Source organism: Carassius auratus, unplaced genomic scaffold, assembly GCF_003368295.1.
Source record: "Carassius auratus strain Wakin unplaced genomic scaffold, ASM336829v1 scaf_tig00035131, whole genome shotgun sequence".
NCBI classification, from domain to species: Eukaryota; Metazoa; Chordata; class Actinopteri; order Cypriniformes; family Cyprinidae; genus Carassius; species Carassius auratus.
Window position 1 is genome coordinate 229,662 of NW_020526206.1, and position 20,081 is coordinate 249,742.

General features: G+C 39.0%; 2 protein-coding genes across 2 annotated transcripts; one reads left to right on the forward strand and one right to left on the reverse strand.

Annotated features, from left to right (window-relative positions):
* Nucleotides 1-598: 598 nt before the first annotated feature.
* LOC113081870 (ATP-sensitive inward rectifier potassium channel 12-like) lies at nt 599-7,890 on the reverse strand. The gene is made up of 3 exons (XM_026253774.1): nt 7,417-7,890; nt 4,599-4,750; nt 599-2,057 (listed from the first exon to the last, which is right to left on the reverse strand). The coding sequence occupies exons 2-3, from the start codon at nt 4,619-4,621 to the stop codon at nt 626-628; spliced, it is 1,455 nt and encodes a 484-aa protein (XP_026109559.1). The 5' UTR covers nt 4,622-4,750; nt 7,417-7,890; the 3' UTR covers nt 599-625.
* A 2,995-nt stretch (nt 7,891-10,885) lies between these two features.
* LOC113081860 (ER lumen protein-retaining receptor 3) lies at nt 10,886-20,024 on the forward strand. The gene is made up of 6 exons (XM_026253761.1): nt 10,886-11,018; nt 11,128-11,285; nt 15,320-15,420; nt 17,787-17,945; nt 18,016-18,268; nt 19,107-20,024. Exons 2-6 carry the CDS (start codon nt 11,195-11,197, stop codon nt 19,148-19,150), a joined length of 648 nt encoding a protein of 215 aa, XP_026109546.1. The 5' UTR covers nt 10,886-11,018; nt 11,128-11,194; the 3' UTR covers nt 19,151-20,024.
* Nucleotides 20,025-20,081: the final 57 nt, after the last annotated feature.

Consider the following 20,081-nt stretch of genomic DNA (forward strand, 5'->3'; position numbering starts at 1 on the left):
TATACAAATGCATTACTTATATTAGTATATTTATTTATAGTGAATTATTTGGTTGCATTATACAATATAGTTTTATACACGAGTACATTTATGACTTACAAATTACTATTTATATAAATGTATATGTATACAAATAAAACATGTATTTATTTTTAATAAATGTATTTAAATAAATATAATGCATTTTATATAATTGAATATATTTATTATTTATATACACATCTATTACTAGCCAATTATATTTATTTATGCAAATAAATAAATCAGGTGTATCATAATTATATGATACATATACATTACTTATGAATAAGTGTGCTTTTATATTAATATGTAAATTATAGATTTGAAAAAATTTACTTGTATAGTTATATTTATTTTTATAAATGTATTCAAGTATTTATAAACATATTACTACAAAAATGTATATTTATATAAACTATTCAAGTGCATTATCTTTACATAATACATTTATATAAATGAATGCATTATATTATATTTAGTTTTATTTATATAAATTAATTGCGTTAAGTAGAATACATTCAAATAATCAACTTAAATATTTATTTAACTATCCATTTCTGTATAAATAAATGTGTTTAAATAAATGGATGTACTTGTGAGAAGGTCATATCTCAGATTCGCTCTTATAGGTCATGGGGTGGACTGGGATGGCAGTCTGCAGGATGTCAAACCCGATCTGATTGTCCATGTCTAGTACACAGAGCATGTTGTTTCCGGAGGTCATTGTGGACGAATCCTGGAACATTTTCCGGTCCTCGTCGTCCTCTCCGCAGCACAGCGCCACCTCGTTCTCGTAGCAGAAGGCACTGGGCGAGTGCGGTGGGAGAAACGTCTGAGATGGCGTCACGGAGCGGGACGTCCCAGATGAACGGTGTCCGGTCAGTTCGCTCAGCTCCTTAGCGCTGCAAGTGGGCGTTGAGCGAACCTCATAGGTCTTGTGGAAGTGTGTGTAGTCGACCTGGTAGCGGTCACGGTCCTCGAAGATGACCGGCTCGAAGCGGTGACCCCATAGGATCTCGCGAGAAAGGTACGAGCTACGCGTTTGTGTGGTCATTGCTGTCGCCTCCACCATTCCCTCCAGGATCACTACGATCTCGAAATCATCAGACTCGAGATCCACGCGGCTCAATCCCCACAGAGGCGAGTCCTCGTCGATTTCATGCACGATTACTAGCGGCGACACCAGGAAGAGGCGGTCTGTACCGTCGTCGTAGCCCACGTTCAAATCCATCTGTTCCAGCGGGATGAACTCGCCCTCCGCCGTCATATAGGGGCGGATGAGCTGCGCGCGGACGTGGGCTTCAACAATGTGGCTCCGCCGAAGGTTCCCAACACGCCACATTAAACACAGCTTTCCATCTCGCAGTGCAATCACTGCGTTATGCGAAAACATCAAGGTTTGGTTTCGCTTCTTCGGACGTGCCATTTTGGCCATAATGGTGCCAATCATGAAAGAGTCAATGATGCACCCAACGATGGATTGCACCACCACCGTTACGATAGCTACCGGACACTCTTCGGTCACGCAGCGCCAGCCGTAACCAATCGTGGTTTGGGTCTCGATTGAGAACAGGAATGCACCAACGAAACCCTCGACATGCAGCAAACACGGTTTCCATGGCCTTCCGCTGCTTCCGCGATCTTTCTCGAAGTCTCCGTGCACTAAAGATATGCTGTAGAAGATCAGGCCAAACACGAGCCAGGACAGCAGAAAGGTGGAGCAGAAGACCATCAGCAGGTACCGCCAACGGATGTCCACGCATGTGGTGAAGATGTCTGCCAGGTACCGCCATGGCTTGTCGTCCATGTTGGCGAAGACCACGTTGCACTGGCCGTTCTTCTTGACGAAGCGGGAGCGTAGCTGGCCTTGGCCTGATGTGGAGATCTTCCCATTGTAGCCGGTCCTCATCAGCTCTGATGCCATGTTCGAACCCACCTCTGCTCCAGGGGAGTGAAGCCGTCCGGAGCAGTGGCCGTTGTAGAGGCCGAGGGTGGAGATCTTCAGTCCCTCCTCATCAGGAGACACAATGCTGTACCTGAGAGACAACAGAAGAGTGTCTGGTCAGAAAACATGTCTTCAATAAGCTTCTTTTTTTCTAAACAAGAATTGAATGAACATTGAGCTGAACAATTATTAATATATTTAATTAACTTTTTTAGTTGTCATTATAATTTTTTTTTTTTTTTTTTTTTTTGTAATTTAGAAATTGAGTTTTACTATTTCTATTTTAGCTTTAATATTGTGAAATGGCTTTTTTTCAGTTTTCATTTTCAGTTTTCATTTTATTTTCACGTGCTTTTATATTTTTATTACATACATACAGTGACATAAATTTTGTCTTGCAATGATAAGCTTATAAGTTTTAAAGGCTTTTATTGGCAAAAAATAGAGTCTTTACAGTCTTGACCCTTGTTCTTCATAACCTCTAAAATTCACTTCAGTCATGCTGGATTATTAGCTTCTGGCCCAAATCCTGACTGATGGCGATCCGTTCTTGTCTTATTAGTTCTTGGAGTTGATCATAATTTGTGGGCTTCTGCTTGTCCACTCGCCTTTTGAGGACTGACCACAGTTAACTTTGCACTAGTCTGCTGCTGTCCAATCCTTTGACCTTTGACACCAGACCATTGTCCAAAGGTCTTGGCCTCACTGTGTGTACAGATTCTCTGACACCAACCTGCTGCCATTCTGAGCAAGTTCTGCATTGCAGGAGACACGAATCTGTAGATGACTTCCCAGGAGGAGACGGTCCTGTTATGTTCTGTAGCTGGCTTCTCAAGAGGAGACTTGTTCTGTAACTGAGTCCTCCTTTTTTCGTGAAGAGTTCGTTTTTTGGCCAAAAAAGCTTTTAGCAATTATTTAAAATGCATCTGATCACTTTAAACAATAATCTAGAAACAATGTGAATAAACACCACAACAGCTGAAGCAGCAGCTTTCTGTGTAGCTGCTTTGAAATGAGCTGTATTATGTAAAGCATCATATGAATAAATAAAGGTGTGAGAATGTGGGTTTTTGGAGCTTCTGGAGGACAGGTTGAAGTGCTGTAATCTGATTGGAGCATTTGTTCTCTCAGTGACCGGTCTAAAGGACAAACACTCGCTCCAGATAAACCATGAGTCACTAATGCGTCTCTCTGCAGAAACTGTCCTGATGAACCTCCCAAACCTATCAGTGGGATCAGGACTGTGTGTTTCTCATCGTTTCCCTGTCACTCTCTTCAGAGTTTTGTGTGTGAAGGTACGAGGGCCTCAGGTGTGCATTACCTGCCCCTCATCTGGGATTATGAGGGAAGGCCAGTCATTTAGCCATATCAGGATTGCGGTCAGTCAAGGTTTAGGGATTATAACCTGAGCTCTCTCTCTCTCTCTCTCTCTCTCTCCTTCACAAACAGTCTGCCAGTGTTACTGGCTCTCAGTCACCTGCTGATGTTTGGTGGAGCACATGAGCGAGTAAATGTGTCTGAGCCAGTGAAACTTCACATGAAACAGTACTTTCAAGCATCTGTTACTGTTTCTATTGTACTGAACAAAAGAAGTGTTAAAATCTGTGTTTGTTGAATAAAATGGATAAAACTTTGGCAAGACGTTTATTATTTTAAGATTTTTCCTAAACACAGTCATCATTTAAGAAAATACATTACAGGTGAATAATGTTAAAATATTCAAATATGCAAGTTAAATATTCAAATTGGGCATAATCTTGTTATAGGTTTGCATATATTTATAATAAAACAAATCTGAAAACTGGATAACACCAGATTCAAAACTATTGTTTGATTTTGTTGACATATTAGAGTTTGGGAGATGTTTTTTTTATTATTATTTTTTTTAATCACTCCATAAATCAGAAAATATTGTTAACAGCCAGAAAAAAAAAATGCCACGTTTTTTTTTTTTTTTCAGAATAAACTCTATAATAATAGAATAAATCCTATATAAATGATTGTGGGTAATATATGAACAACCCACTCAGTTAAATCCTTCAGAATATAGATGTGTATTTTGGATGATTTCTTTCCACTAATCTGAAACAAGATATGATATGGAAGCAAAATAGCCCATAGTCTTGCCTCAAAGAGCAAGCCTCATCCTCTTGAATTGGTCTTGTTTTAGAGAAGCAGCATTAAACACACATTATCTGACTCGGAGAGTTCAGACTGATTCACAGACCAGCTGAGAAGATGACCACAAACTTTGAGCTGAACCCTGTAGATCTACATTTGCCAGCAATGTACCATTTCTTCTACAGATTTTAGCACTTAAATGGATATTTAACCCAAAAACGGATCATTCTGTCATTATTTACTCTCCCTTATGTCATTTCAAACCTGTACTTTGGGAACCAAACATACGCAGGAACCTCTTGACTTTGCATGAACAAAAAGCTTTTTGAGACCAAGACAAATGTCCTTGGAAAAAATTAAATTATTTAATCAGATCAAGACACACAAATTGCATCACATATACTGACTCATCCAAATGAGTTTTTTAATATTATAAATAATCAAAACTGAGTAAGCTAAGCGTATTTTTGTGCATTATTTTGACCCATAAATAAACACGTTCTCCTCTTACCTGCTGGCTCTGTTGGCTCCCATGCTGTACTTGATCTTCAGCTTGTGTGTGTGCGCTGCTTCTCCAGTGACACGACAGAACAGTGTTCTCCGTTTAACCGGAAAGATTGGGGATTGGCATCCTAACACACCTGGATCTACGGTACGTCCACGCTGCGGACACAGAGTCAAGATGCTGTGCTGAAAGTTCAGGATGATGTGATGATGATGCACAGAAACTATATTTGTGTTCTGGTTTGGATGCTGTGATCTGGGTCATAGCAGCTGTTAAAATAGCCCGTGCGCGCGCACACACACACACACACACACACACACACACACACACACACACACACACACACACACACTCGGATGTGGGCTAGCAGCCACCACTGATCTGCATGTTCTCTAAATGTTCAGCTCTATATATACACTTATGTTTTTAGATATAGATGCACATATAACATTTATGTTTAGATATACAGTGGCTTCAAAGTATTTAAATATTTAATCTGAAGGCCTGTACATTTAAAATGACAGAATATGTGGAATAAATAAATTAATTAAATAAATGTTATTTTAAAATGATGTGAATAAAAATACTCATGTTTAATTGAGTAAATATGTGCAGCGGTTGATGTCTTCTAATCTGGATGGCAAAACAACTTAATAAAATAATTTGATTTGATTTTCATCTTCCAATCCTGCATTTAATTCAAACAGAAGCTGCAGACATCATTTTAGTTCTGTTGACATAATGTTGATCATTACATTAACTAAACAGTCTGTGTAATTTAACCTGAGATGTCTGTATTGAAATTGTATTTCTAGTTCCCAGAATGCTTTGCATAGAGCTAGATAAGTTAATTAAATGTTACAATTCACTGTTATTTAATGTGTTTTAGTGAATGGAAAGAGCTGTTAGTATTGAATGCTGTTATGTTTGACATTTAAAAGAGTTTCTGTACGGTTGGTTTAAAGTTTTTACCATTGTGTTGAAGAGTAGAATCTTACACTGGTCAAATGTACACGCTAAATAAGTTACATTTGACAACTTGCCAAGTATACATTAGATTTGAACTGAATAGATCAGATTAATTGGTTCCAAGTCCAGCATTTCATTTATGACTGAATTATGTTGCACCAATTTGGATAAACTTTATTTTAAGTAATCAACCTGCATTAAAACCGTTTTTGTGCTAATAAAAATGTAAAAATAAAAAAGTGTTGTTTGTTGAGTAAACATAATTTTAATTGGAAGTTAACTTAAAAAGATGTTAGACTCTTCCCGTTTTTAGAGTGTACTTGTACATTTTGTAGGTTGTGTGATTATTGTGTATTTTATGTTTCTTCATGACACTGTAAATGAATTGATCTGATTGTATCTAAAGGGCAGTTTTCAGTTTCTCATTATCATGGTCTCATCACAGATATCAATCACACACACACACACACACACGTCCTCTAAGCTACTGTTTGAAAAGATTAGTATGTCTTGTTATGAATTGTCAATTTAAATGACATTAAATAGTTTGAGGAGAGAGAGGGATTGTGGGAGATGCAGAGGTCAACAGGTCAGATCCATGTGACTCAATAACTGCTCTTTACAATCAAAATGGACTTTGTTACACAACATAAACACACACATACTTAATCCATGATCACCTGTTTGTGTGTGTGTGTGTGTGAGGGAGACGTTTGTTTCTTTATTCCTAATCCAGTTAATTATATCTGAATAATCTCTTCACCTCTCATTTTTAACAGTGATATGATGCAGATTTGTTTTTCTTTTATCCAGAGTGACTTGCACTGCTGTCAAGGTATGCATTTAATCGGTCCATCTGTGGGAACTGAACCCATGACCTTGTTGGCAGTGATGGAGCCAAGATCTAATGTTTGTAGTTCTACACTAACTCACATTAACACAATCTTGACATCCAATGTTATAGCATTTCAAACCAACAACCTTCTGATTATATATATATAGCTGGTGCATGTTTCTTTATAATAAATTATATAATTGACATAAGCGTGGTTTCGGTATTCAGACACTTTTTGTGGCCACTGTAGATTGGTATATTGGCTGAAATAACAGCATTGTATGTTTTGGGTACGTCGTTAGACTTTTTACACCAACTTTTGACAGTTTCAACCATATTTGTACTAATTGTTCATTTACACACACACACACACACACACACACACATGTCCTGTTCTTGATAATTTATTATATCTCAAAAATACTGTGATACTTTGACATATACAGCTCATCAGAAGACTTTTAATTACTTCTAACTAACCGCTGATGGGGTTCATCATGAAGCAGATTGAAGCTCTGACATAAAATATGATGCTGGATCAGTGCTTGATCTCAAACAGAGAATAATCTCTTTTCATTACAACATCATGTTTCTTTTCTCTGCATCTATCCTTCCCTCATCTGTTCATCCTCCATCGATTTGATCTGAAAGTCAGTCCTTTAAATCTGAATACTGAAATATTCTTTCACAATTGAAAGTTATAAATATAGTTAATTTAAGAAACGTACATAATAGTGGGCTACAATTCATAATAGTAATTTGTGTTTCTACGTGACTCCTTTTTACAACAATATAATGATAACAATTTGCCAATAGCATATTGTCGTAATCTACGCAGATTGTTTAACCAAATATAGATCCCATTTTATAATATATGCAGCGACATCTTCATCAAAAAATAAAAAAAATAAATAAATAAATAAAAACAAACAAAAAAAAAATCCTGAAAAAAACTTCAGACATTTGTATTATCAGACCAATTTACTCCACACATGAATGAAGATGTGAAGAATTGCTCACCTTATGAAAGCAAAGCAAATATCTAATCTGTGAAGGTTTTTTTCGGGTGAATTTGTCTTCTGCTCGCGCTCACTTGGTGTTTTGATGCAAGCGCGCGCTCTGTTCGCGCGTCCTGATTTCTTTCTTTCTTTCTTCTATTCTCAGAATACATCCATCTTTAACACGATATTACCAGCGGCATGTTCGGAATTCGTGTTTTCTTGTATGTTTATCCCTCCGGTCTCTCCGCTTTGACTTCCCTCATGCAGTAATCTCCGAGCGCGCGCGCTCTCCTCCTCGTCCTCGCGGTCTCGCGCTCATGTGGGTGACCGGCGGATAACGGAGGAGGTGGAGGAGAAAGATGTGAGCATGTCACTGCGATTATATTCACTTCAGAATGATGTAAAGTGAAATCCAGTCCACATTAGTCCAGACCTGACGGATATCAAGGCGCTTCTGTCTTCATCGACACTGATGAGTTGACTTGATTGAATTATCTTTGTTTTCCTTCTGTCCATCTGCGGGACAAGACTTTTAATATTTTTCATTTTCCTCAGCGTCCCAGAGGTTCTGCTGTTCCTCCATCTCTTTCTGTCTCCTGGGTGCTCATAACTCCATGAACATTATTTATGTTTTCAGTTCAAGACGAATATGACCCATATAAACCACCACCACACTTTTACAAATACAGGAGTTTTCACAGCAACAGCCTACAACAGAAGTACTCCTGCAATGTTCAGAGAACAGTTCTTAAAATAACCATTTCTAGAACATTTTAAGAACTTTATTCACCATAAAGGACCTTTTGTGCAATGGAAAGACTCCACGGATTTTAAAGGTTCTTCATGGAACCGTCATTGACAATAAATAACCTATTTGTATTAACATCATGGGGATAATTTACTGAAATCCCCGTGTTTCCGAAGGTTAACGAACACAGAATGTGAAGGGTTTACCGCACGTATCCACCGTGAAGGTCCGTGAACGCAGGTTTATGACTTCAGCTCTGTGTTTCAGGCCTGCTGGCTTGTTTTAGGTCTTGGAGAACAGCACGACAGGTTTCTATGGAGACTTTGCTGAGCGAGCGCTTATTTTCGGCGGTGGAGGCCTGGATGAGGAGGTGGGGATGTGAACGTGTGACAGCCGTGGAGTGACAGGAGGAGTGTGTGGGAGAAAACACCGAGAGACGAGGAGGATCCTGCGAGGACATGATCACGGGGAGATGCCCTGTTTAACTGGATTACAAACAGATGAGGCTGGTGCTCTGTTAATGCACAAGATATACATTTCTGACAGCGAAATTTCGCATAGGCTGTGTGTGTGTGTGTGTGTGTGTGTGTGTGTGTGTGTGTGTGTGTGTGTGTGTGTTTTCGAACAAAGCTAGATGTATGCAAAATTTAGTCATTTTGACGTAATCGGGAGTAGTAGCTAATGAAGAATTCAAATGACAGAGATAGATGCACATCATAAACTAAAAGTTTAATAAATTGTTGTTTTGTTTGGCAATGCAGACACTTAGAGAGACAGACAGATGACGCTGTGTGACTCAAACGGGACGCGACCCAAAACTAAATGCGCGCGCGCGCACAAACACACACACACACACACACACACACACACACGGATGGCGGTAGCGTGAGGTAAAATGGGTGAAGGGCACATATGTAAAAACAAGCTTAATGCATTAACACTTTCATATGAGAGAGAAAGCCGAGGATGACACAAACGCGACACTTTTCCATCTGAAAGAATAATCGCATCTGTCAATCATTAAGTTCTGCTTTATTATTTCTATGAATATGAAGACAACCTTCAGATCACATCTGCTCCTCAAACATGTTTTAAATAACTTTGAGAGAGAAAAGAAAAGAGAGTGATTGTTCGAAGCCAGACTCGTGTGTGTGTGTGTGTGCGTGTGTATGTGTGTGTGGTGTCCTGATAAGTTCCCACGACCTCCCACGACCTGCGTCTCTCAGTTTTCCGGGTTTTTCTCTCCCATTATCAAATATCAGTCTGTCTGAATCTCTCTCTCTCTCTCTCTCTGTTTCTCTCTCTCTCTCCACTCGTTCAGTAGATTGTCGCGCAGTCGTGTGGAAACTCTCAGTTTCTGCCGTTTTGCACACTATACTGCCGTGTTTCGCCGTTATGTAAGAAATAAAACTTGCTTATTTGACCTCGAATGGCTGACTGCTCCTCTGTCTCACTGCGTTTACACGCTACACTCACTCAAACCCGTTTACAAAGACCTGAATGACTGAACATAAACCCGATTCTGTGACAAACACTGGAGGATGAACAGCACGCGCCGCCATAAAGCTCATCATCCACTTTTATCTCAAACAATTGAATATGACCTAGTTATTAGTTATCAACTCTTCATCATTATCATTATTATTACAATTAACGTTAATTCTAGCTATTCCCCCATTTAACATTACTTGAAATACTCTTCAAGTTTTACAATGTTTGTAGTTTTTATATGAACCATAATTCACTAAATCATTGTTAAATAATCTGGAGTGTATGTGCTTCTCTGTTTATGTAAATTTGTCATGTATGTCATGTGCTGAATGTTTTGAGTGTGTTTTAATCAGTCATCAGTATTTGAGGGTGTTTTACTGTCCTCTAGAGGAAAAACACTGCTACAGACACTCAAACAGAGTTCATGGTATTCTTCTGTATCGCTTTTTATTCATTATTTTGTTGCTCGTCTAATGCATTACGTTTTTATAAAACGCATTGACTGCTACGTAATTCACAATTGCACTTTTATTCTTATTTCTTAAGTATAAGGCTATATTCTGTCTATCTTTCATCTGATCTAGTGATTTCACTTTACATGCCATATTTTGCGTTATTCACATTAAACTGCTTGACAATGCAAATCTACATCCTCAGTGAGGAAGAGAAGTCACAACATGACAAGCTAAAATACACCTACAAAGATGTACTTGAGCATCTGTACAAACTAGACAATTCTGCATCTGTTTTGGTAGAAACAGTAGATTGGTAAGCCAAAATATAATACAAAGAATGATTTAGATTTAGAATGAATCAGCTAACACTGAGGATTCAGTCCTGAATTTGCGCGGTGAGTAAATGATAGTGAAATCTGCTTTTCCACATGAATTTACGTCTTTGAATCATTCTAGCGGAACTGTAGAAATGTTATCATAATTCACTAATGTAACTTATTTTAAAATTAAATGAGCGATTTTGAGTGCACATACACAACTTGACACTTTTATTTTGTGAGCTGAACCGATTCCCCTTTAAATGCGCGCCACAGAAAACGGTTGTGGCTAAAAGGGATACAGCAAAAACCGGAAGCTAAAAACAAATGGAATTTTCTACCTATTAGATTGTGTTTTATGAACATCTACACCTACCACAACCCTAAACCTACCTCTTACGATAATGCAAAAATAGTAATTATTGTTGTACAGTGTGAAGAAAAATGAAGCTATATTGATGTGCGCATGCCCAGTAGTTTTTGCTTGTAACCGAGAAAACCCGGATCCTGGTCGCGCGCACCGTCAGCCACGTCACCGATCAGCGGCGCAAGCCCAAAGTCCAGTGTAGATCAGCAGAGAGTTGCAGGACATTTTCACGGAATCTGTTTGGTATGTCTATTCAATTAATACGAAATTTATACTTGAAACCCGGATGACGTGCACTCGCTGAGCAGCAGAAAGAAATAGCATGCTTTATTTATCATCATTATTTCTGCAGGACAAACATCTGATCTGAGATCAGCTTCACAACTCTTTAATTCCAGCGCTGATTACTGAACAGTAACATGAATATCTTCCGACTGTCTGGAGATGTTTGTCATCTGGTCGCCATCATTATTCTGTTCCTGAAGATCTGGAGATCCAAATCATGCGCAGGTACATGCAGAAACACAGACCAGACAATATATATTATATATAATTGAGTCTCATATGCAAACGCTTGAAACATTTTAAACGCGCGACTGTGGGACTGTAAATGATTTTACGCGTTTGCTCACGTGTTTTCATTGTGTTTATGTTACGTGGCAACTGATACCACCTGTGTTACCCACCTACCCAAGTTTGTCTTTAAAGTCCGTGTAAAGCCATATTAAAATATGTGTTCGTCACACAACAACAACAACAAAAAAAACATTTGTTTTTGACCACCCAGCCACATTTGAATGATACACACACACACACACACACACACACACACACACACACACACACACACACACACACACACACACACACACAAACACACACACATATAAACCGCCAAGTAAATAAAATAAGTTATTAAACTCTTGGAAAGGTAAGCAGGACCCTACTCTCAATCCGCTGGAGGCGTGTCCGCCGGCGGCGCTGAAACCACGCCCTCTCGCGGGAAAGCGTCTCTCTCAACAGTCAAATCCCGCTACAACCTGGCTGAATGAATTCTTCATATCATCGTTTTAAGCAGGGGTGGTTCTAGGGTGAGTGGAGATCTGGGGCTTAGCCCAGAAAAATCCATGTATGTGACTTTTTTATTTTAATAAATCAGAAAGATTTAAAATATACAAAGACAATAAAAACAAATTTAAAACATTTTATTTAAGGTATTGAGGAAAATACATTTGCTTTATGCAAACAAAAATTAAGAATTGCAAAACAAATGAAACGGCGCGAAATGATTTTGCAATACATATTTTCCATGGTCATATCTATTAACTTATTTTCAAAGCTGCTTTTATTTTGTGTGTCAGTCTAGTTTGAGCTTGCGATACCATTTTTCCTTTGCGCTTCACTTTTCTGCACATCTCTCTTTGTGGCACTGTTTTGACGTGGGGGCGGAGTCAATGGACGGGGGCGTGTACAACATGCCTCCATGGAAGTGATGTCATCGGCCCGAGACGCAGCTCACTGATCCAGGTCCTGTCATGATCAGAAGAGACTTTCGAGTGGATCGTTTATTTTTATTCAGTACAGTAGCATTAAAACATTCATGTTTTCGTTTTATTTACTTTATTAACAAATGTATATGTATTAGCAGCGTTTGCTCAAGTTAAAGAAGTTGTTAACATGAACATCTGCTGTTTATTTCTCTCGATGTGCACACTTTTATAGCATTATGTGTATTGGGATCGCAAATCATTTGAGTCAGTTCCGGAGTTCGTAGCGGGTTCGCGAATCATTTGAGTCAGTTCGGGAGTTTGTAGCGGGACCGCGAATCATTTGAGTCAGTTCGGGAGTTCGGAGCGGGATCGCGAATCATTTGAGTCAATTTGGGGATCGCGAATCATTTGAATCAGTTCGGGAGTTCGTAGCAGGATCGCGAATCATTTGAGTCAGTTCGGGAGTTCGTAGCGGGACCGCGAATCATTTGAGTCAGTTCGGGAGTTCGGAGCGGGATCCCGAATCATTTGAGTTAATTTGTGGATCGCGAATCATTTGAATCAGTTCGGGAGTTCGTAGCGGGATCGCGAATCATTTGAGTCAATTTGGGGATCGCGAATCATTTGAGTCAATTTGGGGATCGCGAATCATTTGAGTCAGTTCGGGAGTTCGTAGCGGGATCGCGGATAATTTGAGTCAGTTTGGGAGTTAGTAGCGGGATCGCGAATCACTTGAGTCAGTTTGGGGATCGCAAATCATTTGAAGCAGTTCGGGAGTTCGTAGCGGGATCGCGAATCATTTGAGTCAGTTTGGGGATCGCAAATCATTTGAATCAGTTTGGGAGTTCGGAGCGGTGTGTGTGTGTGTGTGTCCTAAAGACTGTGCTGCGCAACCGTTAACTGTTAGATGTTCAAAATGTAACGTTAAATCAGACACAATTTAAAACCGAAAAAGAAATATACTACTAAGATTAAAAGTTACAGATACCTGAAGCTGTTGTATCTTGGCGTTCAAGTGTTTTGGCTGGGGGGGGTTTACTTCCTTTTTTGAAGAAGAAGAAGATGAATTTTGCAATATCCATTTTAATTTTCAAATAAATTGATCTAGTAAAATACTACACGCCAACAAACCGCCTGCCTCAAAAAGATCTCATTTTATTGGCTGGATCGTACAGAGGCTCATCGATGGTTGGCCAGTTTACATGTCAGTCATAAGCACTAGAATCAGTGGGCGGTTTTCGTCGGGTGTGAATGACAACGCGTAACTTATTTGGGTAAATTTACAGACACTGTGGACTTGAGAGTCGAGAGATATTTATTTATTTATTTAAATTCTAATATAAATTACTTTATTGGGCATGAAAACTCATTGATGGCATGGTGGTAATAAAAACATTCGGGGCTCCAGCCCCCTTAGCCCACCCCTAACGCCGCCCCTGGTTTTAAGGAAATGTAAATAATAACACCGAGCTGTTTTGTACAATGTTGCAACCAGGTAATAGCCTATGCATTTACATATGGAAGATATAGCTAGCTAGGAAAATGTAGATTGTAACGAACGGTGACAGTGAGCAGGGGAATCACTGACGCTAATAGAGCATCACAGTCCCGCCCACAGCTGGTGCCGGAAGTAAAAATTCAATGCAATTTCTGCTTTGATATTTGGGGTATAAGCCATAAAAACTTAACCATACATGGTAGACTTAAAACCAGCTACTGCTGTACTAAGCGATAGTATATGCACATATAAATGCAAAAGGATCATGGGGCACTAACCTTGTTTTGATATAAATGCCTTTTATTCGCGATGTCTTGGCTAAGTACTTCCTTACCCAAAATCCTGAACAATCCCACAATCCCACAGTGATGCATCTGATTGTTGGAGCTCGTGTAAGCGTCTGGTTAAACCCCGCGAAGGTCCGTGAAGACTGAAGATCATTAATAAAAAAATAAAATAAAATAAAAACCTGTGTTGCGTTTTTGCACGGTAGACTTATCAGTGCAATCATGATCTCCTTGGCTGCCATGAGAGTTTTGCAGGGAGGTTGGTAACTTTAGTTAGCATTATCATCAACTTTAGCAAGGCTTCTGTAGCCTTCATATGGTATGAGTCATATCAAGCATTTTATTATGCCACTGTCAAAACAATATTTAGCCTAGGCATACATTTTTGTGCATTTACTGAACATTTGTGTAATGGCGACGACATGTGTTGACAACGATTTGAAGTGATTTCAGTCAGGTACAAAGCACTGCACCATGTTGCTGACGTTATTGTTAACCACTTTCACACACGCACACAATATAAAATACACGATGATAAATATAAAAATCAATACACAATACCTATATAAAACACTATTTATTTACACAATACTGAAAGAACTGCTAATACTGCACATTTACTATACAAAATAAAATTAACTGGAGGAAAAAGTTCGCGCGACCGTCGTCAGATTTCGAAGTCGCTCAAAAGGCTCGTTCGTGGTTGTGGCTTCAGTCGACTTCAGTGAGGCGTAGTGGTTTATGGGATGAGTAGTTCCTGCGCTCGAAATGAAAATATGTACACAATATGATCAGATTTTGTCTTAATTTTTTCACTTGAAATAATATGTTATATGCTTATGAGTTGAGCCGTAGCTGGTTATCATCACACATGCTCTATCTTTAGATACAGATTTTTCCAAAATTCAATGGGAGAAATGAATGGGAAATTTACTTTCGGCACCAAAGCTCTCTCGGGCCGTGGGCGGGACTGTGATGCTCTATACGTCATCGAGACACCGTTTTAGCCCCACCCAAAACATCCTGAGCACAAAATTGGTCAAAAACTGTTCCACGATTCAGTACTACATAGTTTAGAGTCTTTGTAATGTGTTTCAGCAATACATTTCTAACATTTAGAATGTGTTTAGACAATCCTTAGAACTCTCTATACAGTGACTTTAAGGTTCCTCAGGACTTCTTCGGGTTCCTTGGGAAACTCAAGATCATCTCTTGACATTTATGAGTCTGTTGTGTTCTGTTCTGAAGTTTGTTTTATGTGTGTTTCAGGTATTTCTGGCAAGTCTCAGGTGCTGTTCGCACTGGTCTTCACCACCAGATATCTGGACCTGTTCACATCCTTCATCTCTGTCTACAACACCATCATGAAGGTAAAGACCATGAAAGCCCATTGAGACTACATAAGAAAAAAAATATTCTGCTTTGGTACATAATTATTGACATAAGTCATAATTATGAAATAATAAAAAATAAAAATAATTAAAACCAAATATATATATATATATTTTTTTCATATTTATTAAATAAAAAGTCTAAATTATCACATACTAAGTCATAATTATAAGATAAAGCCATAATTATGACAAGAACAATGTCAACACTGAGATAAAATGTCACAATTATGATACAAATTCTAAATTATAAGACACTAAATCTAAATTATTTTGTGCCAAAATTAAGAGATTAACACATTGTAACTGAAAATAAAGTAATTATGGCAAACCAATGATAAATGAAAAAAAAAAACTATGAAATAATCTGTATTTATTTGTTTAAACTCATGCTTTGACATAAACCCCTTACTAGTAACCCCCCTTTTTCGGCATGGAGACCGAAATTACATACCCAAAATAAAAAGGTTTCTGCTCATGATTCTTTCTGACTAGATACATAATCAACCTTTGTTCACAAAGCTGACACTTTAAAGTTTACTGTTCAGGAATCAGAATCACTCAGACTGTTATGATAATAGAGATATATAAGCTCAAACATAAAAACAAAAATAAAAATATTAAAAACATATGTTTTAAATGTATTTTAAAAAATGTTGATGTAGGAAATGAGTTTGAAAACACAGTGTAGCTAAGGCCACAAGTCTTCCAAGACTTCATAAAAAATTTCATAATCGAATCTGTAAAACTGTGAATTTTATGAAATATTTTCTAAGGCCATGTCATGTGTGTTTTTAGAGAAGGCTAATCAGATTGATTTATGGCCCTTGTCATCTCTGTAAGATCTCACATGTAAACATTCCTGTGCTCTTTGTGTATGTTTCACTGTTGAAAACTGCCCGAATCATGATTGTATTGTTCTCACCAAACGGTTCTTTCACACCTCCGCCAAGTATGACACATTATCCGCATTATTCTTTTATCATTATTCTTTTGTTTTTATTCCACCTTTATTAGCCTTGATTGTGGTTTTTCAGGCTTTACAAAGCAACAAAGCAGCGATCTCACTTCAGTCTCTCTTTGCATTTAGCCCTTATTTATCAAAAGTCTTACTATAAAAATACAACAAAACATTTTCTTACGACCTTACGTGAATTATTGAGACAAAAATGCATTATGAAGAAGAAAAGCACCTGCTATTAGTAGCATTGGTGCTAACGTTAGCATCAAGCTACATCTGACAATTTATGAAATTATTAGTACACTTTTACTCAAAACTCACTTTAAACCCCGATCGAGTGTTTATAATAACTTCGTTTAGCGATCAGGGGTGGAATTTGGTCGTTTACTGTTGTAAAAATATGTTATTTGTAGCCTTTTTCATCGCTGCACAAGTTAGCATTTCCGATGTACATTTTCGATTTTTTTTATAAAAACGCCCCAGATCTCAAGAAATTCTCATACCAAGCTTTACTATCGTAATCGCGGGTTTATTATTCGGATATTTTGTGTGTACAGAGGTGTTTCAGTGTTGTTTTGGCCAGATAACTACCAGGAAGTGTGCAGGAAGCATGTGACACGATGGGGCGGTGTCCAGATATGAAACTCTAGATTGACGTTTGAAAGACCCAATCAGAGTCTGAGTCACACACCGCACGAGCTGTGACTACTGCACGCACACACAGATCGCTGGGAGAGGCTGTTTATCATCTGATTGCGTAAATCCGTGGAAAATGAATAGAAATGACGATTCTGTCTGAAGAAATATGAAGTAAACATCAGTAAATATATCCATATATCTCCGCAGATATGCATCTTTGGTCTATAAATCCTTATTGACGCTGTTCAGTGAGTCTATGTGAACACAAATAAACCGCTCTTGACGTGACTGAATATGAGTGAGTTGTGAATTTCTATTCAAAATGTGGCATAATACGGATTTATTATTTTGCACTCCTGACATAAATCACTAAATATCTGTCACTGCAACAATGTTTTATCAAAATATTGGTCAAATATCGAAGCTTGAGTCTTTAAACTTTCCATTGATGCACAGTTTGTCCAGATGAAGTAAGACAGTGATGTTTAATGTGCTGTGAAAGTGAAACAATAATAAACTGGGGCCGTCAGCGATGTTTGCACGTAAAGGGGTTAAATGTGCATGACAAACCAACAGCTAGTTCGCTGAAGCTGCCAAACAACAAACACTCAAACAATGTTCCTGCTGCTCAACTGATAGAACAGGGTGCTTGCAACACTAGGTTGTGGGTTTGAATCCCAGGGAAAGTGACTGGTTAATGAAAGCAGTGTGACAGATGTGTGATTGGGATCTGTCTGTCTCTCAGGTGGTGTATCTGGTCCTGGCGTACGCCACCGTCAGCCTCATCTACTTCCGCTTCAGGAACTCGTACGACTCTGAGAGCGACTCGTTCCGCGTGGAGTTCCTGCTGGTGCCGGTGGCGGGTCTGTCGTTCCTGGAGAACTACGCCTTCACGCCGCTGGAGGTCAGAGCTCACCACGGAGCTCTTTAGATGTTAAGAGACATTGTCGTGACAGATCTCTGTGTTTGTGTAGATACTGTGGACGTTCTCCATCTATCTGGAGTCGGTGGCCATCTTGCCGCAGCTCTTCATGATCACGAAGACAGGCGAGGCCGAGTCCATCACCACACACTACCTGTTCTTCCTGGGCCTGTACCGCACGCTGTACCTCGCTAACTGGGTGTGGCGCTATCACGTGGAGGGATTCTTCGACCAGATCGCCGTGGTGTCTGGCGTCGTCCAGACCATCTTCTACTGCGATTTCTTCTATCTGTACTTCACCAGAGGTCAGCAAACATCTCAACTTTGATCTTATCTCAGTTTTCATGAAATAATCAGGAGATGAATTAGAAGAAGATTTACTGACCAATATATGTTTTATCTGTCTGTCTGTCTGTCAATGCATCCGTCTGTCTGTGCGTCCATCTATGTCTATCGTTTGACTGTTTATCCGTCCATCCATATGTCCATCCTTTTATCTGTTTATCTGTCTACTTGTCCAACTGTTTGTCTGTCCGTTGGTCTATCCATCTGTCTGTTCATCCATCCATTGATCAATCTGTCTGTCCATCCATCCACCATTCCATCCATCCATACACTCATCCATCTATCTGTCTGTCTATCCATCCTTTTATCTGTTCATCTGTCTACTTGTCCAACTGTTTGTCTGTCCATTGGTCTATCCATCTGTCTGTTCGTCCATCCATTGGTTTATCTGTCTATCCATCCATCCGTCTTTCTGTCTATCCGTCTGTCCATCCATTCATCTGTTCATCTGTCTACTTGTCCAACTGTTTGTCTGTCCATTGGTCTATCCATCCGTCTGTTCTCCCATCCATTGGTTTATCTGTCTATCCATCCATCCGTCTTTCTGTCTATCTGTCTGTCCATCCATTCATCTGTTCATCTGTCTACTTGTCCAACTGTTTGTCTGTCCATTGGTCTATCCATCTGTCTGTTCATCCATCCATTGGTCAATCTGTCTGTTCATTCATCCACCATTCCATCCATCCATGCACTCATCCATCTATATGTCTGTCTATCCATCCTTTTATCTGTTAACCTGTCTACTTGTCCAACTGTTTGTCTGTCCACTGGTCTATCCATCTGTCCATTTGTCTGCAGTGCTGAGAGGAAGTGGAAAGATGAGTTTGCCGATGCCAGTGTGAGTTGGTGGATCAGACCCCGCCCTCCGTTAGGCCACACCCAGTTGTGACATCATCAGCGGCCGCCCCTGTAGTTCTTGTGTTTGAGCTGCATGTGCGGCTGGCGAAAATGTGCCTTACAGTGATCACATCTGCTGGACATATCTCGTCTTTGATGCCTTAATGTATTTTTGTTCATAAAGACAATGTTTTGAGGACGCCTGTGTTTGTTTATATGTATAAATGTGTGTGTGTAAGTTTGAGAAACGCTCCACATTCTGTATTTCATAGTTTGCTTTTCACATTTATACTCAGTCTTTTTTTTATCCTTCTGTATAGTACATGATTTTTTTTTGTAGGATGACCACAGACCAACCGTTGTATGACATCAAATTACTGTGAAAGATGCAGAGAGCAGAAGCTCCCTATGCTTTTGAATCGCTCTCATGGTAATTTGATGTTACACACTGATTGGCCTGCGCAGCACCGCTTCAAGTTTAACACACTAAATATGTTTTGTAATGCATCAATTATGTACAATGCCTGCATGTTATTGGTCAAACTCCATTTCAATCATTAACTTCAGCAAGTATGAAAACAGGAAGATCTGGATATTTTAGGCAACATATAAACCCTGGCCAGGAAAAATGGCACATATGATCACCTGAGTTTACGACCAATGAACTGTTTTTCATTCTGTAAAGGGACGTTTGTTTGGGATCTTTAAATGTTTTTGTGCCAATGAAGAACCGTGAAGAACATGTTAAACCACATTTCAGTCTGAGAACGACATTTACCAGATGTCTGGCAATAGCAGAATGATTTTTTTAATGAAGATGGGCAGTTTATCTGTCCTGGTTTTTATAAAGCATGCCAATAAAGAGTTTCTGTCTCTGCAGAGCAAGTGCTTGTGTTCATGAGAACGAATGAGCACAGAAACACACTCCAGTCCATC